The following is a 20,122-nucleotide window of genomic DNA, read 5'->3' as shown; positions in this document are numbered from 1 at the left end:
AAAAAAAAAACTAGATACGTTATTTTGACCACCCGTGGTATGAAACACAATACACGTTATAACTCAGTAGCTCGTACTTAATCTAATTCGTTATTCCGTGGTATGATACTGGAACTTGACACTTGTATTTTGCTTTAGCCGACTACCAGTCATATCATAATAAATTGATGGCCTTGCTGTTTTCGAGTCAGGTGGAATCACTAAATTATTAAAATTTAGCAAATAATAATTTAAATAAAAATCCTCTGAGATCTAAAAACTAAAAAAGGTAATTTAAATGTTCAATTTAAGAATTACTATTAAAAAAATAAGTAAGTTAATAAATCCTTAAACTTAAAAACTTACAGATAAATTTGGGTAGAATGACCAAATGAATAATTAAAATCACGTACAGCTGCTGAAGAGTTGATCCGAAGAACTGACGATGCGGGTGTCGTGAAGACTAATGTCGAGAAGTAATACCAGACTACGACTACCCGTTTGCTACCATGATACCAAGAGAGGGAGGAATGTCTAAATGTATTCTGTCTTTTTTTCTGCTTCAGTGTAAGGTGTGTATACGATTATCCTTAAGTTTAGCGTTGTTAAGTGACTCTGTCCTGTCTTAGGAAGGTTTAACCTTCCTCGTTTTTTAACTGGACCCCTCCCTCATTTCTTCCTTCTTCATCTTCATTAGCTTCTTCTTCTTCTGCTTCATGATACCGTTGTCATGCTAATAAAAATTCCACGACGTCCCTTAGAAAAATAGTTTTATATAAATATTTATTATTTATTATTTATTATTTAATAAAAATTAATAATTTCGCAGAAGAAAATAATGATCAAGATAACGCAGTATGGAAGCCAGCGAGCACGCGCGTGAATTAGGAACCAAGAGGACTTTCGTTCGTGACTTCCGGTGGCGAATAAAATCTTATTTGCAGTTGGTGTACATACTTTAGCGCTAACCGGATCCGCTTTTCGCTGTAATGCGGTAGCTGTTTGTTGCCACCGGATATGGCGAAGAATTAAAGATGCCTTGTGGCATCACCCAGGTCATCAAGTTTATCATGCCAATCACGATATGTTTGTATTTGGTACAAATACCCAGTTGAGTTTTTATGTACTTCGAAGCTATCAATGACATCACGCTTGCCATTGCATACTCAACTATTGAGGGCCGTTATATTATATATTGGCTTTCCTTAGAAGCTATTGTCATCAATACTGAAGATTCTTCTCTGGAATCTCTGAGTTCTTAAGAAACCTTAGTTTTTTTTAGCAAAGAACCATTTTTGCAGACGGATAGTTTGTTATTCAGCTCACACTTTCCACAGGAATTTACTGAATTGATCGATCACTGATTTTTTTTCTTCATTTATTTTGTGTAATTAGACAATGATTTAGAGGGTTTTTTTTTTTTTTTTGATGAATTTTGTTGAAGAAAATTTTTTTATTCTATTTTAATGAATAATTTTACAATTTTTAGATTTTTATTATTGAAAAAAATTATTTCTTATTTCAATTTTTTTTAAAGTTGCAAAATTATAAAATTTATTAAATAATATCTCAATAAGGCTTGACAAAAATTACTGTTTTTAATATGATACAGAATTTAACAGACATCTAACAATTTTTTAAATTGTTACAAGTATTTAATTGTAAAAAAAAAAAATTTCACATGTAGAAATTAAAAAAAATTATAAGTATGAATTTAATTATTCACACAGAAAATTAAATGTAAATCGGTCAAGTATTTTCAAAGTTATAAAAACATTAAAAAAAAGTAATTTTGAAGAACTTAATCGTTTAGAATTAATTTTTTTTTTTTTTTCAGTGTAGGCATTTGTAAAACCTTCTCAGAGCATTAGCACATAAATGGGGCTGAGACTTACAACGCGTTTTTCTCAAAACTGTCTTTTTAAAGTTCATGCAAGATTTCTTGAAACAACTTGAAAACAACTGATAAGATCAGTCTCTAATTTTTACAAAATTTTCTCTGTATTTTTCAGCAATTAATCCAAGGATAAATAATTACAATAGATATTTTATATTTTTATAAACAATTTAATGAAAAATCTAATTTTTTTTGTCAAGCAATTATTTTATTAATAATAGATAATTTAATTTTTCTTCAATTAATCACTAGACAATTTTTACATCAATGAAATTAAAAAAAAAAACTCCTAAATAAATCGGTATTTTTTTAGCTTCTAAGTACAATTAATCCCTTAAAGTAAAAGCAACTGAACATAAACTATCTTCTGTTGAACAGGCGCTACATTGTTTAGAAAATTTACCGGTGTCAGGTAGAGCGAGAGGGCTCCAATAATTAATTAGTACGCTCAACACGTAGGGCATACGCATAAGTCCATAAAAAGTTTTATGACTACAAAAAGGTACGTTTATAAATGTATATAAAATATACATATAACAAGTAACACATAAGACATAACACATAGATATAAACTTCATCCGGCCCGATGTCTTTAAATGCAGACTCAACAAATATTTCACTCCAAGTTAAGATTACACATAACTTAAAAATTTTTCTAAAATAAAATACTTGTACTCTATTGTGCTATTTCTCATTGTTCCAGGATAAAAGTAACACCGTTACTAATTGTCGTTGAGTTACAAGCTAAAATAAATAAACATACTGAAGAATAGTAAGAAAGAAAAGCTGTGCTGATAAAGAAAAGTTACCGCTTGCAGGGAGTAATGGACGAAGACAAAATATATTCATGGACACATTATATATATATACATGCTTACATTTCGTACATATTCATGTATTCAGTTAAATAGGATACATGAGTGTCACGAAGCGACAACCAAAGCCCGCACTCATACTTACCAAGGTGAAGTTAAGAAGCTAAGCATGTAAAAAAAATTTTTAAAAATCTATGTGGATTTTTGTTTTCCAAGTGCGCTATTTTTTTTCTTCCACAAAGAAGATATATGTTTTTGATTTTTATCACTGATACGTGATCAATAAAAAAAACACCGGTGACTTATCTTCTTTATGTCTTCTTAAAAATTATACGACTTCGTCACTCAGATAGAGCACGCTCCGATAATATAAGTTATGTTTTGCTTTATTTAAATTAATAATTAATAATTATTTTTAAAAAAGTATTTTTTTGTAATAATAAGTGTTAATTTTAAAAGAAGCTAAGAGAAAATCTCAGAAAAAATATTTAGGCCGTGCAAATGAGACAGTTCTTTTATTATCCGACTTGCAAACGCGCTAATTGACAGACAAACAAGAACATTCTTGTATTTATTTCATTTTTAAGTTTAAATATATTGAATATTACTAAAATATATCAACTGTTTAAAAATAAAAGCATTTAAATGCTTGAAAAAAAATTTTTTATAATAATTTTAGCGAATAATTATTAATTAAAAATTTTTATGTGCTAAAAAATAAGAGCAAGAGTTGATCACTTGGCAATTAGCACCACTTGGTTAAATTTAATAATTAACAAACTGATAATAATTTATTAAAAATCTCTAGGCTATTCTATTTAGAAGTATATCTTGAAGAAATGAATGCAACTCTCGCACCTATTTGTTAAGTTAAATAATTAAACCGGAAACAATTAACCCGAGTTTAAACTCAGGTGGTAACTAAAGTTACACCTGTGGAATATTTAACAGAGAATTTTAGACTGAAAAATTATGTTGTAATTGTAATTACTTAATACATACCTTCTGTTGTAATAAAAACATACTGATACTGATAACAAGTGTTTGTATGAATTAAAAAAAAATATTAATTCACTGATATAAAATTCGGGAGTTTACACAAAAAAAAAAAATGTTAATTTATTTAAGATATAATTGTAATAATATGAGCGTTAAAAAATGAACGTGGTGTACTTGAGCAACGTCAGCGATCGACTCTCGTCGGTTTTTGTTCCATTCAGAGACCAATAGTGAGAAAGATATATGTTAAGTGTACATATATGTGTATATACACATATGACGAAACGCGACGGCGACGACCAGGAAATCGGTCTCACCTTACCGGACACCGGTGCGTCAATATTGACGCATTTCTTATGAGTTATGAGACACAAAACTTGAATTTTTTATTTTTTTTTACCTTCTATTTCTTCTTTTTTAATTTTATAAAATTTTAATTTTTAATTCTTTATATTTTCTGAGTCAAGACTTAGAATTTTAATACAGAACTTTTTTTTTTTTTTTTAATTACGATTAAAATACATACAGTAGAAAAATTTTACATCATTGCGTCAAAAAATTTGTGTTAAATATTTAACACTTTTTTGTATAAATTTAACATCTATTGTCTTAAATTAACATATAAAAGTGTTAAATGTTTAACATAAAAATTTTTAACACAAAATTTTTTCAACCCATTAACACAAAATTTTTTACTGTACAATAAAGATTTTTTTAGAATTGAATTAATGATAAAATTAAATGATTTTAATAGAATTCTTTGTGAAAATGTGACCGGATGATGCCGGAAATTAACCGATACATTAAGCTTCCGTTATCCGACAAAATTAATCATTCGTGTAGGACAAAATGACCTACTTTGCCTGGAAAATATTTAACGACAAACAATTGTAAAACAATTAAAATATTGTGCAATGATTTAGTTACATAAATTCACTTGTTATTACAGAAAAATATGCTGGCTTAATTTTTTAAATAATTTGATTTTAATTTTATTGTGAATTATCTATAATTGTAATATATAATTTATAATATTAACAATAATTTTTAATTAACAATTATGGAGTGCAATGTCAAACGTTAATTGTAGCAAAATTACTAACTACACTCCGTTGAAGCTATAATTAAAAAATCTTCATTTACATATAATTTATATTTTATTTTAACATATATACTTTTTTTTTTTTTTTTTTTTTTTTTTAAGCGATAATTCGTTGCAAGCATGTAGTGTAATTTAATAATCGGTAATAAATAACTAAATATTAATCATAAAAAATTAATTTAATAAACTAAGATATGTATCATTTGTAATAAAAATAATAATAAATACATTAAAATTAAATTTTACTACAAATAAAATTATTTAATAAATATAAAATGTTTAAATAAATAAAATATTTAAAAAATAAATCGAGTACTGAGAGCGCATTAAATAGATCAGTCAACAGCTACCAATCGTATTTAATTTTTTCAAATAGTATTTTTTTGTATACATACATTTAGTAAATTTATTTAACATTACACGAGATTAATTCATGTAGGTGATTTAATTAATTTTAGGAGTACATACTAATCAGTAAAAATTTTGTTCAGAAGCTACAGCTTTTAATTTTAATATTTAATATTTTTTTAATAATGCTATAAAACTATTGCAGCACTTGTGTTATATTATTATTTATAATAATTATTATCGTTTGGTGTCTATCACGAATTTAAAAATACTAAAAAAAAAAATTATTTTTATTTTTTTAAACCTTTTGGTCAATTCGATTTATGTACTAATATAATAAATTTATATAAATATTAATACGGCACATTTTGCAGGCTAATTAACTCGTTACAGAGTTTATAATTTTTTAATAAGAAAAGTTTTATTATTATTATTATATTACCTATTGAAAAAGTTTAATTTTTAATAGTAGTTTTTTAAATATACCATTTAGTAAACATGGTCTAGTAAAAAATGGTGTAAATATTTATAGTAAATGTTACTGACAAAATCTCACTTTACATTAATATTCAAATGCTAATCAATCTAGGCCGTCTAATTGTAAGTGTGCTTTTGTATCTGATTTTTTTTTTCTCTTTAATTCTTGTTACTTATTAATCTTAAATATCACTTAATACAATTTAAATATTGTATCGAAAATTCTATCCCTAATCTCTTTACTTTTTTTTTTTTTTTTTTTTTTCCCCTATAATTACTTGAATAGATAAATCACGATTAAAATTCCCACGAAGTGTAAGAGGCAGTCCAAGGTGTGATAACTGTCCACGAAGGGAATTGTTTGAGGAACTTTTCAAACTTTGGTGACTTTTGATTTTCTCCGTGCAAAAAGTGCCCGGCTAAGGCGATTGTTAAAATCGGTTCTTCATTATTTTCTGGGACTTTAAGAACTACGGAAAAATTATAAGGAACACAGTCAGATGAGCAGGCGTAGTAGATGAAGTAAACTTCACGATCGTTCCACGATGGACATGCCAGTGGATCACCTCCGACAATGTTCCACTGTTTTAAATGCACTCCTTTGTAAGGCGACAGAATAATTCCTATGTGATCAGGACCAGTTATATTAAATGTTAATGTTACAGTTTGCTTCTTTGTTATTTTTGATAATAATTCCAGCTGCGTGGGGATTTTTATGGTGGGAGCTGGTCCGGGTATCCAACTTGTTTTCCTAAAAAAAAAATTTATTTTTAAATTTAAAATCTAAAATACAAAATTTTATTTTTTTCATTAATTTAGAAAATTGTGGCTATTATTTTTGAAATTTTTTAAATGTGGAATTTTTTTTAATACATTTTTCAATAAAAAAAAATTTTTTAAATTGCCAGATATCTGCTAACTTCATTTTCTTATTAATATTTACAGAGAACTTTTATAAACTTACCATAAAAATCTTCTAACTGGTACAAGATAGGGCAAACCACAAAATAATTGTTCTTCACAGTCTAAATTTGTAGGTAATACAGCACCTATTTCAGGTACCATTGACTGAACGCTATGAGGACTATTCATATCTAAGTCTACTAACCAAAATCCAGTTCCTGAGTACTTTAGCATACCATCTACATCGTAATACTGTCTTTGAGTATGCTGTAATTAATTAATAAGTGGTTTATTAATTTTATGATAAAATCATGCATTTAGTTAGACAAATAAGATTTAAAATGTTTACCGCAATCATAAATCGTTGAGGTGCAGGTGACGAAACATCGCCACTGTAAGGAAACCCTAGAGGTGTTAGTATAAGTACTGCGACTGACAAGTAAAATAAACCTATCATCACACTTATAATACGTCCAGCATTTTTAATTAATATTACCATTGGCATCTGAAAAACATATTAATATTAATCATCCATAAAATATAAAATTTAAATTCAATTTAATTTAAAGTGTCTACCGTGAAACTTAGAAGTAAACAAAATAAAATTGACAACATATTCGCCATAATGACTTCTGAATTAGTTCCAGCGCCTAATCGGCCCATTATTGGTATAAATAAATACAATGCGCCGATTGCTAAATAAAATGACTGCATATATGGTAAACTTAATATTCCTACTTGATAACACAGCCATTTCCATTCTAAAAATAAATAGATTATTTTTATTATTTTTTTTATGGTTGCTTAAAGTTGATAAATAAATTATGATTGGTGTTACCTCTCCATTTTTCAAAGAGACTATGTCGTATAATATTACCAAACGCTGGGAATATCACCCAGTGCAATGGTATGAAACCTGAACGTATTTCTAATAAAATGCAAGCTAACAATACTGACATCCAAATTACACTATAAGCATCATTGTATAATTGATATAACGTCCAAGGAGTGTTAACTACCTGCAAGTTAATTTAATAATTAATTATTAATTGATTTTTTTAGTATAAAAATTATAATAATAATAATAATAAACAAAAATTTACTTGTTTTTGTCGATTTGCTGCGTACAAAAAACAGAGCATCGAAACTGCAAGTGTCGGACAAACATAGAGGAAAAATAACCACGCTGGTCTGGCGTACCAGCTCATGACTTTCTCAAGTTTAGTAAGAATAAGTGCAATGAATGTTACTGACATCATTGAAATTATCCATGAGGCACAGATTATTGAGACGCAAATTAATATTTGCTTTAAATATGTCCAAGTTTTCAACTCTAAAAAATTAAAATTTTTATCGATTGATTTAAAGAATCCAAAAAAAAAAATTTTTGATTGATTTTTAGTCACTTACCTTGACGAGCAACCTTCATGTTTAAATATATAGAATAAGCTCCGATGAAAATGCTCGTAATATTTATAATAGTCGAGATGAAATATGGCCACCTGATGACAAAAGCTCCGAGGAAGTCAAAAAACATAAGACTGCCATCGTGGTCTTGCATCAATGGATTACCTAAGTAATTCCCCGTAGCTATTCCCTGAGTCAACGCGAGTATATTGTCGCCAGTGCGTTGGAGCGCTCCGAGAGGTATTTGCTCCACGGTATCGAACTTTGTATGGTAGACGTAACCGTTGGTCGTCCAAGCAAAGTCAACACCTGTAATTTATTTTTAATTATCAATTAATTTCTAATTATTGATGCAGGTAGTTCCAAGTTTTTACAAGTGTGATATAATTACCAGATACTTTGCCAAAGTCTCGAAATATACGGTAATCAGTATCACCTGGCACAATTCCACTTTGAAATATTTCTTGAGCTAAAGATGAAGCATATGGGTACGGAACTACTTTTGAATATACCTAGAAGTATTTTTTAATTATTAAATAATCTATTATAAATTTAAAAAGTGTAATACTTAAATCAACAGAGTCTTAAAAATTTTTTCAAGTTTTTTATTAATTAAATTAGAACTAAAAAAAATTTTTTTTTTAAGTTGGAAAAAATATTGGCTTTCATATTTTTGGATAAAATTTATATTTTGTCTTTTTTTGATTTTTTCGGAATTAAAAAAAAAAAAAAAAAGATCAATTTGAAGAAAAAAAAATTTTTTATGCCCCAGAATGGGCTTGACTCTACTTTTAAATAATTACCAAGATCAATTCTAAAAATTATAAGAGGTCTGTTGATTTCAATATCTAATTTAAAAATAAATACTTCAACAATCCACGGATTTTCTGGGCCAGCTTGGAATAATAATTCACGGCCACCCGCACCACAAGCTTCAATATTGATAAACGCTTTTATTTCTTTAGCCCAAGGATGTTGTGTTATAAATCCATGAGAAGCCTGAATAAATAAATAAATTGATTAATTAAATTTTATTTAATCAAAAAAATTAAAATAAACTACCTGTAATAAATTCTCCTCAGCTCCATTAAACAAAAAAATAATATTATGCCTAAGATATCTAGAACTAGTCGCCAAAACTCTCAAGATCTCCAACATGACAGCACAGCCCGCGCCGTCATCAGATCCACCAGGGCTTTCGGCAAACGAGTCAAAGTGGCAGTTCAACAGCAAACTGTGCTCTGGATCTCTTCTTGGGCCCAGTTTAACAATAACATTCTGCACGTTCTTGTAAACACTTGTCATTCCATCGAGAAAAGTAAGCGGAAAAGCTCCCGAATGTTTAGTGACATCAATAACTATCCTATGATTATCATTAGCTTGTTTTATGGTGTCATTTATCACAGCTGTCAAATAATTAACAGCTCTTACTTCATTAGCATAACTACCGGCTACTCTAGGTCCAAGGGACGTTAAATTAACAACGTGATTCCTCGCTCTCTCGGCGATAAATTTTCCCGGGTACTTGTGCTCGTTTTTTATCAACTTTCCCTCCGGTAAATGCTTGTCCATTACTATAACAGTCAAAGATATCGATAAGAAAAATGTCAGGGCAAATAAAAGATGCTGGGTCCCATTTGGTGGTGATGTCTTCTTTTTAATTGAACTTGGTAAATTGGAGTAGCCCTCTTCTACTGGTCTACCACTCCTGTGAGGGCGATATCTTACTCCGTCTTTTTGCTGAAAAAATTAATTTATAAATATTTTATTTTTTATTTTATTGTACCATTGAAGTTAATTGACATTATAAATTTTTTTATAATTTTTTAATAATTAAATTATTATGAAAAAAATTAGAAAAAAAATTATTAGTGGAAATATTAAAAAATGTTTTTTTTTCTTTGTTACAATTTAATTAATGAAAAAAAAAAAAAAAAAATACAAAAATTAAAAAATTGACACTTGTTAATGAAAATTAAGTTAGCCGACATTTAAAAATTTTAATAATTTATTTTAAAGAAAAATTATTTAAAAAAAAAAATTAAAAGAAAAAATTTCACATGCAATTTTTAAAAAAATATTTTTTTGTCACAATTGAATAAATAAAAAAAATTAAAATATTAAAAACGTCGGCTAACTTTAGTATTGTCACTTGTCAGCTGATTTCAATATCATATTTTATCTTATTTATTTATGAAAATTAATTTAGCAGATATTTCATAATTTTAAGAATTTTTTTTAAGAAATAAATTATGGCAAAAAAATTTGACATTTCGAAATTAAAAAAAATAATTTTTTGGAATAAATTCGTTTATTAAAAAAATTAAAAAATCATCAAATGATTGCTAACTTCAATGTCATTATTTATTTCAGTGTTTATTTAATACCATTTTTCATTAATGTTGTCAGTTGATTTTATAAATAGTAAATAATAGTAAAAAATTGTACTTGTCACTGAGAGTGACCAAAATGTCTATGTAGGTTATGGAAACACCAGTGTATTGATAATTTAAAAAAGTACAGGCCGACTTACCATGGTGACTCTTTATCTGGAAAGGATGAAACGTACTGAGGATGGTAATTAATTAAATAATTATAAATAAATAAATATTGAATTAATGATTATTGAAGTTGGAACGACAATTGAGCTGCATTTTTACTGCAGAACATTGCGACCGCGCATAGTCACGTTCACGTCAACGTAAACCAATGTTCAATGTGTAAATGTATTTCAGTACTTTTCTTATGTCATGTATCAATATATATATATATATATATATATATATATATATATATATATATATATATATATATATGTATACAACTATGTGCATGTGTCTTTTTGCTCTTAAGCCGAGGTACACGTAATATATATATTTTACTTATGTGTATATCGATATTATATAGACACTCGGAAATCGAATCTAAGTACAAAGGTCAATGGACTGTGACCATCAACTTTCAATTTTCAAGACACTTGATCTGAGATTTTTAATTTTTAAATTGAATTAACTTTTTTTTTGACAAATAAATTAGATGACATGACATTAAAGTTAGCTGTCACTTTACAACTGTTTTAATTTTTTTTTTTAACAAATAAATTATAGCAAAAAAAAAATTATTAAAAAAATGTACTTGTAGAAATTTAATAAAATTAAAAATGCAATTTTTTAAAAATAAATTTTTTTATTGAAGAACATTAAAAATTGTCAAGTGACAGCTAAATTAAATGTCATATACAAAATAAAAAAAAAAAAAATTAGCAGTAGCTTATTTATAACCAGTAATAAATTTATTTTTGATCAATACATAGACAAATATTAAAATTATTTATCTTCAATTAAAAACAATTATAATGAATTTATCTGTAACCTTCATACATTATAATTTTGTCGAGTTGTATTATCCATATTTAATACTAGACAACAACTCAACTTATGCATAAAAGTTATAAGAATACAAAATTCATTATTTTAATTTTTAAAACATTTAAATATAAAATACTATTGTGAAAATACAAAAATAGAAACAGTTTATTGGTAACATTAAAATACTATGTTATATTTAATGACTATTAAGATACTTATTAGGAACAGTATTCAAAGTTTTGTTAAAAAATAATCTTAAATAAAAACAAAAATGATTATTTATCAATCAATTTATCAGCACTTATAGCGCAGTAAGTTCGGAATCGATACATTACAAATTTTTTGACGGCTTTTGTTAAATTATGGCTGAGATCAAAAGGATCTTGAACGCCCATTGCTGAATCGGATCGGAAACCGTCGACCTTTTTATTTTTCTTCGTGTATTTTACATAAGGCAACATTTCATCAGGTAAATTTGTCAGGTTTTTAGGCACAAGAAAATCGATTTTTTTTACCGGTCGACCCAGAAGCGGACAGATAATATTATTCCGGTAATCGAATCCAGCGTACATGATAAAAAATCCGTATAACAGATCCTTAAAACTATATTCAATATTATCAGGTAGCTTAAAGTCTTTGGCCACTTTGGTTTCCCAACCACCAATCACACGTGACTCTCCTTCAGTTTTCATCAACTCTGCAACGCTCGGGAAGATAAACTTTGTTTGTAAATAATAAATTACCATCCAGGAAATGGCATAGCTACGAATTTCGTCTTGACCATTAAGGTTGCAAGCATCTATCCAGTATCTCATAAACAAAATGAGTTTCTTGCACATCGGATACTTGTCAACGTATAATCTGAAGTAAAAAAAAAATTTAATTGACATTGAATTAGAATAAAAAAATTATAAAATAAAAATCTTTACTTACTTGACTAATTTGGTATTTTCAGTCGTTAGACCATTGGTGAATGACAAATCGCAATCGATACTTGTAATATTATGAGTCAGTTTGATAATTGGAATTCTGGATGTTGTAATTGTTTTTTTGATTGTCCAGATTTCTTTTTTCTTCTTCACTATACCTTCAATTTTTGTCAGTACATTCAAGACGTTATCTAATTCAGTTCCTTCGTAATAACGGTTATCTTTAAAAAAAAAAAAAAATAAATAAATAAATAATTAGTAATAAAAAAAAATATAATACTGTAAGTAACAGACGTCTGTCAATTTTTTTATTTTTATAGCAATTAAATTATTTAAAAAAATTTTAATAAAATTAATTTAACAAATATTTAATAATTTATGTAACAAATAAATTATGGCAAAAAAATTAGAAAAATAATAATATTTTAGTCATAAAAAAATAAAAATTATATAAATTACTTACAACAATCAATGAAGATATCTAGATCACTGTTCATTGATGCAAGTCCAGTGATTCGAGAACCAAATGGATACATTTTAGCATCTCCATAATTATTAATTGTCATTTTCAAATCATTTAACAACAACTCTTCTTCATTTTTCATTGTAGCTTCATTACTTTCCATCATTGTTAATTTTACTTTTAAATTTTCTTCCGCGTTAGCCACCAGTTCTTCAGTAAGTTTCGGAAGTTGTGATATGTAATATAAATTTTTATCAGAATAAAATTTATGAAACTGACATTCTGAATGATAAGCAAAAGTATTTTTGAATCCATAATAAAGTATACCACACGTAGGACAAAAATCGAAAATAAGAATTTCAAATCTAATAAAGTTCTGCAACTTTTTACAATGAGGCTTTGATTTGAAATGATGACAAAATTTATGTTCAAGATTAAATTTCTTGCTACAAATTACACACCAGTATTTTTGGATATTGAACCAATTGCGTTCTAGCCTTGAGTAAAAATTACTTATAAATTGCTGCAGATTCGCGCTCAATTTATCTTTTTTATCCTGATGGATTTCCGAGTTTATATGAAATCGCACGGATTCAGTTTTGTTAGGAATAGTCGCAGGCTTAGCAGGATTACAAACAAAGCAAAAAACATGTCGATCGCTTTTTTCCTCCATCATTCCACGGGCTAATTCAAAATCACTGAGCTCCCTTGGATAACGTTCAAATTTCATGTGATCTTGGACCATTTGGGTCACAAAATACGAGTGCTCAATGCTTCGAAAATGTTCATAGACAATTTGCAAAGAATATTCCACATTTTTGCGACATATCATACAATAAATTTCATCTTTGTTAATAATACAAATTCTACTTAAACTCACCTGAATCAAATTGCGTATTTCTTCATTCATTTCATAAATATCGAGCCCATTAGAGCTGTTATTTTCATCAACATCTAGATCATCTCGCTCAATATTTCTAAAATGCCTTCTCGGATCTTTTTTATTTTTCTTATCATCTCTTTGCTTCTTCTTTTTCGATGAAGCATCTTTATCGGATTTCTTATCTGGTGATAAACCAGTCTTTGCCTGTTCTTTAATTTCCGCAAGTCTTCTTCCATCTAAAAAGTTCAAAACCGGCTGCCCAACACTTTCGTTCCTCAAAACTAAAGCTTTTTTAGACTGCGACTTCGCTGAAGCCATCAACTTATCTATCTCCTCATCAGTAAATAGCTGCCAAAAATGGCCGGATAAATGGACGTGTAGGATATTACGGGACCTGATTTTAAGATTGCAAACACGGCAGTGGAAAAAATTCTTTCTTGTATCATTGTACCTGTAAATATCACATGATAAGATGTTTGAAGAATCATAATTACTTTTTTGCAGCTTTTTTGAAGATTTTAAAGCTCTTGATTTTTCTTCTGCTTCTGAAGTAGTTTTTAATTCATTAACAACACTTTTATGTTTCCTTTGCTCTTTTAGAGATTCTTCAGCTAATGATTTTTCTTTTGCTATTAAAGTAGTTGTTAATTTATAAAGACCACTTTTATGCATATCATTACCAAAATGATGTAAGATGGTTTGACAGTTACTAAATTTGAGATTGCATGAGTAACAATGTAACGTGGATTTATTAAACGGAAAAACGTTGTTTCGTACAAATTCTCCAAAATTATCTAATACCTTAATACAGACTTTGAAGAATTTTTTTTTACCGTACCTTGTTTTCTTCTTGTGACACCTACTATCTATGTGTGTCATAGCATCAGACTTCGGGAAATATATTTCACACAAATTGCAAAAACAATTATTCTTATGAAGAAAAATTGAATTCTTAAATAATTCAAAAAACTGAACTTGAGTCATCGGTAACTCGCTAGAAGAAGAAATAGCTATTGATTTATTACTAGAATTAACAGTACTCTGAGATAAGCTTAAAGGTTGTCTTAAAGAAGAATTAACTTCAGACTTAGATGAATAATTAGTCTCATGTTTTTCACTCTTTACATGCTCTTCAATCATTTTTTTTCTTCCAACCAATTTTTCGCATATAAAACATTTCAGTACAGGGCCAGTGTGACTAAAAATTCCATTTCTTACGCACAATTCGGTGTAAAAAAAATCATTTTGAGTTTTTGTATTTTTATAATTATCCTTAGGAAGATTAAGATGCTTTGGAATTTTGATGTGCATCATTACTTTAGAAGATGACAATTTATTACAACACAAATGACAGTAATAATCTTTGGAGCGCTTTTCAATAAAATTTTCAAAGTATTGGTCGAAATCTTCTTTTTTTTCTGGTAATCCGATTGCCGCATCTGCATTTTTATCTTCACTTGCGACTGAGATAGTTGATTTTATTTTATCAAGTATAGATTTATGAGTATTTTTGTGTTTGTTACCATTTATGTGTTCTACAGTACTAATGGAACCAAACATACTACACTTGCATGATAAGCATTCTACTGCCAGTGAATTGAGTTGAAAAACATTGTTCCGAACAAGCAGTTCATAAAAATTTGGCGTATACAAAACTGTGTGCTCGGCAATACTGTTCTCTTGTCTTCTCATTATATGGATTGGATCATTTATATGCAACAACATTAGAACTGATGACAGATAAGCATTTTCACATAGACAACAGTAATAAAATTCATTAAATATGCAAATAAAATTTTTGAAGCAATTTAAAAATTTTTCTTCCAATTTTAAATTAGATATTGATTGGTTATTATTAATTTTTTTTCCGTCAATAGATCCAGTGCTCTGATAAATTACAATATTTTTCTTGTTCAAAGAATTTTGTGTACTCACTGGAACAATTTTTGTTGCTGTCGTTGTAATTGAGTTGACTTTAAATTTATTTTTGTGTTTTTTACTTGTAACATGCTGTTTTACATCATTCATTGTAAAAAAATTTTTTTTGCACTTAAAGCACTGGAATTCGGTGGAACTGTAATTAAAAATACTATTTCTTATACATAATTCACTGTAATATAAATTACTTTGGATCTTTGTGTCGACATACTGATCCTTTGCAATGTTGCGATGCTTTGGAACTTCCATGTGCGCTGATGTTTCAAGCCAAGTTGACAGAGTAATACAACACAGATGACAGTAGTAATCTTCTTGACGTTTTTCAATAAAATTTCCGAAATACTTTGCAAAATCTTCTTTCGAATCCGGGAGCAGGATTCGCGATCCTGAAGAATTTTTTTTTTTACTTCCAATGGGAATTAACGCGTCGATTGTAACAGCCATTAATTTAATATTATTTTTATGCCATTCACTATCAATGTGATTTTCAACAGTCGAGTAGTCTGTAATAGAACACTCACATGACAAACATTTAATTGCAAGTGAATCAAGTTGAAAAATATTATTTCGAATAAGTAATTCATAAAAATTTGGTAAGTACAAAACTTTGTGCTCTCTAATGCCAGTTTCTTGTCTTTTTTCTTCTAAAAGATTTTTATGATGCGAATCGTTTATATGTGACAAAATCGAAGATGACAAGAAACTTTTTTTACACAAATTACAGCGATAAGAATCGTTGCGTATAAATATAAAATTTTCATAAAATATTAAATAATTATTTTCTAAATCACATATCGGAATCAATTGAATAGTATCATCAATTTCTTCACTAACTCTTGGCATAATATTTTGATTAATTTCAATTTTTTTTTCGTTGGAAAAACAACTTTGTGCTTGAAGTGGAAGAGCATTATTTATTTTAACGTCAGTCAAAGATTCAACTGAGATAGCTTCGGATTGAGGTAGAATTGTGTTTTGTCGTCTGCATTCTCGATTCATCTCGTGCTCCTCACTCTTTATATGCTTTTCTATGTTTTCCTTTTTTTTAACCAAATTATCGCATGTGAAACATTTCAATCCAGGAGCAGTGTGACAAAAAATACCATTTCTTACACACAATTCGGTGTAAAAAATTTTTTTTTCAACTTTATCATAATCTTTGCAATTATTAATGGCAAAATTATAATGCTTTTGACTTTTAATGTGCTCCATTACTAAAGAAGATGATAAATTAATACAACAAAGATGGCAATAGTAATCTTGCGAGCGCTTTTCAATAGAATTTTTGAAATATTTAGTCAATATTTTCTTTGTTTCTGGTAATACAACTGCTGCGTCTGTACATTCATCTTCACTTTCGAGTGAAATAGATGATTTTATTTCATTAAGTATAGATTTATGAGTAATTTTATGTTTTTTACTATTTATGTGTTCTTCAGCACTAATGTACCCACTCATTCTGCAATTGCATGATAAGCATTCTACTTCCCGTGGATTAACTTGAAAAACATTGTTCCGAACAAGAGATTCATAAAATTTCGGTATATGCAAAAATTTATGCTCACTTATCCCGTATTTCTGTCTTCTTTCTTCCAAAAGATTTATATGACTTGAATTGAGTATATGTATAAACATTGAAGACGAAGAAGAAAATATCTTTTTACACAAATTACAAAAATAATTACTCTTACTAACAGAAATAAAATTTTCAAAGCATTTTAAAAATCGATTTTCCAAATAACATTCGGATATCAATTGATTTTTTTTAATAATTAATTTTTCTGTTGAAGATTTAGAATTCTTGATTGTAATTTGTGGAATTTGATTTTCATTGTGTGAAATTTGATTGTTATTGCTTGGACTATTTGGTACAATACCAGTTTGATGTTCTAGAGATTTTATATGACTCTGTACCACTTTCTTTGATATTTCAATGCCTTTGCATGTAAAACATTTTAGCTTTTTGTGAGATAGTCTAAAAATACTATTTCTTATGCACAATTCATAGAAATATAACGTATACTGAGACTCGTAAAATGCTTTTGATGTTTCATTCGATAAAAGCTTACAATGTTCCAATGTCTCGATATGCCTCATTACTGTAATTGATGATGTAAAAGAAGACTGACACAAGTGGCAGTAATAATTTGTACAGCCTTTTTCAATAAAATTTTTAAAGTAAATAGCTACATCAGTTTTTGATTCCGGTAATAATTGTTGCTGATGTTCAACAGGTGTTTTTTGAAAAATATTAATAGGTTGAGGAATGTTCCTGTGTATAAAACTGTTGATGTGATCTTCGGCACTACTATAAGATGGTAGTACAGTCTGGCAACTGAAACATTTTAATTTTGTTAAATAATGAGGAAAAATATTATTAGAGATGAGTAATTCGATGAAAATTGGCATATAAGGTGCTTTATATCCATTGGACCATGTTTCTTTTTGTTCATGTAACAACCAATATTGGTGATCCGATTCATCAAGATGCGCCGACATAAACGATACAAATGGGTAGCTTAGTCCGCATAAATTACAATAATAATAGTTGTCACCAATAAAAATGTAGTTTTCAAAAAAACGGAGAATCAAATTTTCTAATTTACTCCAGTTGATGATAGATTTTGAATAAAAGAGTAGTTGATTTACCTCTTTTTTTATTGCAGGTTTTTCAGAAGAAATTTTCAGCTCAGAAGGAGAGATAACTTCAATTTTCTCTGAAGATTTGTTACTAGCTATGTCTTCGTTGTCAGAATTATTATTATTGAGCTTTGGATCTCTAAAAGTAGATCCGTAACCTGAGCTTGTAGATGCTCGAGACTCTGAATTAGAAATTCCAGGAGAATCATCGGTTGTAGAATTTTTTGGATCACTTATTTTTAAATCTTTAAGAAGAAAACTCATAGAATCATCCAAAGATAAAATGGGATTGATATTATTAGTATTCAAATTCTTCTTGTGAGTTTCATCAGTAAAATGTTCATCAACAGCATTGTACTCCTCAAAAATAACATTACACACCAAACATCGAGCTCGCGAAGCTCCGTTTGAAAAAATGTAATGGTTAATTGATTTCTCACAAAACCTCATGCTCAAACGATCTTTATCGACGTCTTCTTTAATAGTGTTCTTCAAACGAACTTGATGCTTTGGAAGATCAATGTGCTTCAATGCCATGAACCAACTTTTGAATTCTTTATTGCATAAGAGGCATTCATAAACTTCTTTTCTTGGCTTAATAAAATTTATAAAGTACGAAATTGATTCATCAAGTGGTCTGTACCATGGAATCAATTGATGTTTTTTAGCTGCGTGTTTTTTCAATGAACTTTTAAAAATCTGATTGCTACACAGCTTGCATTTGACATACGCCGCCGATGACTCTTCAAAATTCTTTAAAAAATATTGGAGATGTGACTGATGTGAGGAGCTGATCTTATGCTCCTTCCAAGTTTGTTCAACATTACATATATAACAATATAATAATTTATCGTCATCTGTCTGGGACTTACCGGTTATATTTTTAGGATAATTTTTGGATTCAGACGCCATTTGTTTGTCTGATTGTTTCCCGCTTTGATTTTCAGGATCCACTGCGAAATAAATTAAATTAATAAATTTAAAAAATGGTGTAAGTTAAAGTAATTATTTTTTTTTTTAATTAAAGTTAAAGATATAAATAAAAAGTAACCTAAAAAATTTATTTATAAAATTTTTTAATCTAGAAATTTTATCCCGATTGAAAAACTGGCTCTTAGAAAATATCACGTATATTTTTTTTAAATAAATAAATTAATGTAAGATTTGATTAAAAATTCTGAACAATTGTCAAGTTTTTATTATTTTAAAAATAATGACATTACTTATAAACAAAATTATTGGAGTAAAATTTCAATACTTACTCTTTTAAATTAATGATATTTTTGTTAACCAAAATAAAATAACAAAACGTAAGTAAATTTGTAACTGTATATACATAACTGTATTTTTAATTGTATTAAAAATATTCCAAGCTTAGAATTTTTTTGCAAGTATAAAGACAGAACAATTGAGCATCGTTCTGTCAGAGTGACTCAGAGACACAATGAGGGAAGTCCAGTTCTTCGGAATTATTATTTTTGTAAACAAATGAATTTTTCTCTCTTTTTTTTTATCATTGTTGTAAAACGATAACCTTGATGTTTGTTTTGTCTTCCAATACTCAACCACGCAGTGTGGCCAGATCGTGTGATTTTTTTACCCCCATTTTGTACCGCTTTCAATGTAGTTAAATGAGAGTGTCCTACAAAGTGGGGGTAAAAAAATCACACGATCTGGCCACACTGCTACCACGTGTTGCGACGCAGTAGAGGTTTATAAACATTTGAATTTTACTTAAACTTAAGGTTGGTTTTCAGTGACTGTGTCATAATTAACTCTGTTGTCAACGGATATTTCCAGACTACAAGAATGTGTACGACACATTCTTGCTTAAATAAAAAATGACATTAAATTTAACTGTCACTTGACAATTTTTTTTAACAAATAAATTATTTTAAAAATGGACTTGTAGAAATTTTAATAAATTAAAAATGCAATTTTTTTAAAATAATTTTTTAGAACAAATTTTTTTGT

General features: G+C 28.1%; 2 protein-coding genes and 1 long non-coding RNA gene across 3 annotated transcripts; 1 reads left to right on the top strand and 2 right to left on the bottom strand.

Moving 5' to 3' along the window:
• The first annotated feature begins 168 nt into the window (after positions 1–168).
• On the top strand, positions 169–4,508 carry LOC141536115 (uncharacterized). Its single transcript, XR_012480692.1, has 5 exons — positions 169–268; positions 348–551; positions 809–1,089; positions 2,255–2,378; positions 2,580–4,508. It is a non-coding gene; the product is annotated as an uncharacterized LOC141536115 (long non-coding RNA).
• A 519-nt stretch (positions 4,509–5,027) lies between these two features.
• Positions 5,028–10,624, bottom strand: LOC141536114 (endoplasmic reticulum metallopeptidase 1). Its single transcript, XM_074256376.1, has 11 exons — positions 10,461–10,624; positions 8,990–9,667; positions 8,795–8,926; positions 8,319–8,439; positions 7,931–8,236; positions 7,624–7,853; positions 7,359–7,539; positions 7,097–7,281; positions 6,870–7,025; positions 6,582–6,787; positions 5,028–6,368 (listed from the first exon to the last, which is right to left on the bottom strand). The coding sequence occupies exons 1-11, from the start codon at positions 10,461–10,463 to the stop codon at positions 5,915–5,917; spliced, it is 2,652 nt and encodes an 883-aa protein (XP_074112477.1). The 5' UTR covers positions 10,464–10,624; the 3' UTR covers positions 5,028–5,914.
• A 595-nt stretch (positions 10,625–11,219) lies between these two features.
• On the bottom strand, positions 11,220–19,798 carry LOC141536089 (uncharacterized). The gene is made up of 4 exons (XM_074256337.1): positions 19,411–19,798; positions 12,688–19,101; positions 12,229–12,445; positions 11,220–12,156 (listed from the first exon to the last, which is right to left on the bottom strand). Coding segments are annotated over exons 1-4 (7,218 nt in total). The 5' UTR covers positions 19,412–19,798; the 3' UTR covers positions 11,220–11,570.
• Positions 19,799–20,122: the final 324 nt, after the last annotated feature.

Source organism: Cotesia typhae, unplaced genomic scaffold (assembly GCF_013202065.1).
Source record: "Cotesia typhae breed Kobodo isofemale line unplaced genomic scaffold, CoteBio_Ctyphae scaffold_152, whole genome shotgun sequence".
NCBI lineage: Eukaryota > Metazoa > Arthropoda > Insecta > Hymenoptera > Braconidae > Cotesia > Cotesia typhae.
This window is presented reverse-complemented; position numbering and strand designations above follow the sequence as displayed.

Bases quoted from the DNA above. Each gene is read 5' to 3' on its own strand.
- LOC141536114 (XM_074256376.1), bottom strand. The intron at 7,854-7,930 runs GTAAGTGACTAA...TTAATTTTTTAG, and splicing joins CATGAAGGTTGCTCGTCAAG to AGTTGAAAACTTGGACATAT. The intron at 7,282-7,358 runs GTAACACCAATC...ATTTATTTTTAG, and splicing joins TCTCTTTGAAAAATGGAGAG to AATGGAAATGGCTGTGTTAT.
- LOC141536089 (XM_074256337.1), bottom strand. The intron at 12,446-12,687 runs GTAAGTAATTTA...TTTTTTTTAAAG, and splicing joins AGATATCTTCATTGATTGTT to ATAACCGTTATTACGAAGGA. The intron at 12,157-12,228 runs GTAAGTAAAGAT...TTTTTACTTCAG, and splicing joins GAAAATACCAAATTAGTCAA to ATTATACGTTGACAAGTATC.